Raw genomic sequence first — 1809 nt, 5'->3', positions numbered from 1 at the left:
TGTAGCAATTGCGGGTCCATTTCTTCCCAAACTGCCCATGGCAGAGACAAAAAAAAAAATCATCTCTCTATATATAACCCTTCAGAGATTTAAAAAAGACCATTTTTCATGAACCACCTTCTCCAGGTTGCATTGTCCCAGCCCCTGGTCATTTCTTCATGGTTCAGAAATTGTAGTTTTCCCATACTTGGGATTAGACATAATCTAGTCCAGCCCTCTAATCTGACAGTGGAAGTCACAGAGATAGCAAATGGCAATGCCAGGAGCTGAACTGAGGTCCAAGAGCTCCAAACCCAATGCTCTCTTTCTCGTGCTGAGGTTCACGGCAGATGAAGATGGTGGCAGAACCTTTTTATTCCAGTCTTGACCTCTGAAAGACTCCCTGGAAGCAATGGGTTTTGGCATTCTTGGCTTGCGGAGAGGGGAAAGGCGGAATTCCTAACCCATCCATATTTGGGGGGAATGGCGCTTCTAGACGTCTACAAAACTTTAATTTAGTCCAGCTTGCTCGGCCTAAACCAGAGCAATTGGGGAGAGGGGAAGCTCTGTACGGCAGTCACCCATCAGCCCCACCCATCCCACGTGGGGACCCCTCCTACTCCGGCCTCCCCTCTTTAGAGCATCCTCCACGCCTCCTCCTCTCCTTCAGGCCAATCAGAGTCTCTTCTCCCCATATCTCCGGGAGCGCCCCCGCCCCAGTGTAGCATGGCCCAATCAGAGAGGGCTCTGCCCCTCTGTATTCCATGCCTCCCTGCCAGTGGGGCGGGGTCTTGACCCCCTGGCTCCGCCCAAGTCTTGGGGCGTGAACCAATGGACGGTGCCCGAAGGGGGCGTGGTCTAAAGTAGCCGCCCCGCCTCCGGGGTTTTCGGTTTGCTTAGGGGATCCGGGTGGCCAGGCGGGGCAGCGAGGAGCTGGCCTCCAGTGCGGGCGTTGGCACCATGGAGCGGCCAGTTGGAAAGGATCTCGGCCCCGTGGAGAGCGCCGTTGACCAACTTCCCGCGGCGCCGGCTAAGGAGGACCCCAGCCCCACGAAGCCTCCACCATCAAAGCAGCAGCACCCCGGGGCAGCGGGCGAGGCGCTAGCAGTTCTGAGCTCCTTCGGGCGGAGGCTGCTCGTGCTGGTGCCGGTGTATCTGGCTGGGGCCCTGGGACTCAGCGTGGGCTTCGTGCTCTTCGGCCTAGCCCTCTACCTGGGCTGGCGCCGGGTCCGCGGAGAGAAAGAGCGGAGCCTGCGGGCAGCGCGGCAGCTGCTGGACAATGAGGAGCAGCTCACCTCGCAGACCCTCTACCTGAGCCATCGCGAGCTGCCCGCTTGGGTGAGACAGCCCTCTGCCCCCCACCTCCCACAGCCCCTGGCCGGCAGGTCCCCTCGGGAACATCCCTGATCCGTCCTGGGGAGACCCCTCCCCGCCCCCGTCCCCAGCCCTCTACTCTCGCGCATAGCCATCCCCAGGACAGCTCCGCTGACTTCACTCCAGCCCAATACTCCTGCGGGATCCCGATCTCCATGGATCCACCACCACTCCCGCCAGGATTCTCTTCTTTACCCCTTCCACTGGACACTACCAAGGTCCCCTAGCTCCGAATCTGTTAACTTCTCCCATCTTCTCTCTCCGGAGCCCTGAATGACCCCCCTCCCCACAACACCTTGGCACTCCACGTCCCGCATCCCCAGACCCCCACCTCCCACCATAGATGCCACCTCATCTGCACTCTGCATGGCACTTTCTTCCCCTCCCCCACAGGCATCTCCGTCACCTTCCCCAATTGGTTCTGATCCAAGGGATTTCCCTGTCCCCCCCTCCCCC

At 59.6% G+C, this 1809-nt stretch overlaps 1 protein-coding gene across 2 annotated transcripts in view; it reads left to right on the top strand.

Moving 5' to 3' along the window:
* Positions 1 to 931: 931 nt before the first annotated feature.
* The window catches only part of ESYT1 (extended synaptotagmin 1), a 27736-nt gene continuing 26858 nt past the window's right edge, over positions 932 to 1809 (top strand). For both annotated transcript variants that reach the window (XM_044679862.1, XM_044679863.1), the window contains exon 1: positions 932 to 1317. In XM_044679862.1, coding sequence (XP_044535797.1) covers positions 940 to 1317 — 378 coding nt within the window. In that variant the 5' untranslated portion in view covers positions 932 to 939. The remainder of the gene's footprint in view (positions 1318 to 1809) is intronic.

This window comes from Gracilinanus agilis, chromosome 5, assembly GCF_016433145.1.
Source record: "Gracilinanus agilis isolate LMUSP501 chromosome 5, AgileGrace, whole genome shotgun sequence".
Lineage (NCBI taxonomy): Eukaryota > Metazoa > Chordata > Mammalia > Didelphimorphia > Didelphidae > Gracilinanus > Gracilinanus agilis.
Note: the sequence above shows the minus strand (reverse complement) of the source record. Positions and strands in the feature narration are given on the sequence as shown.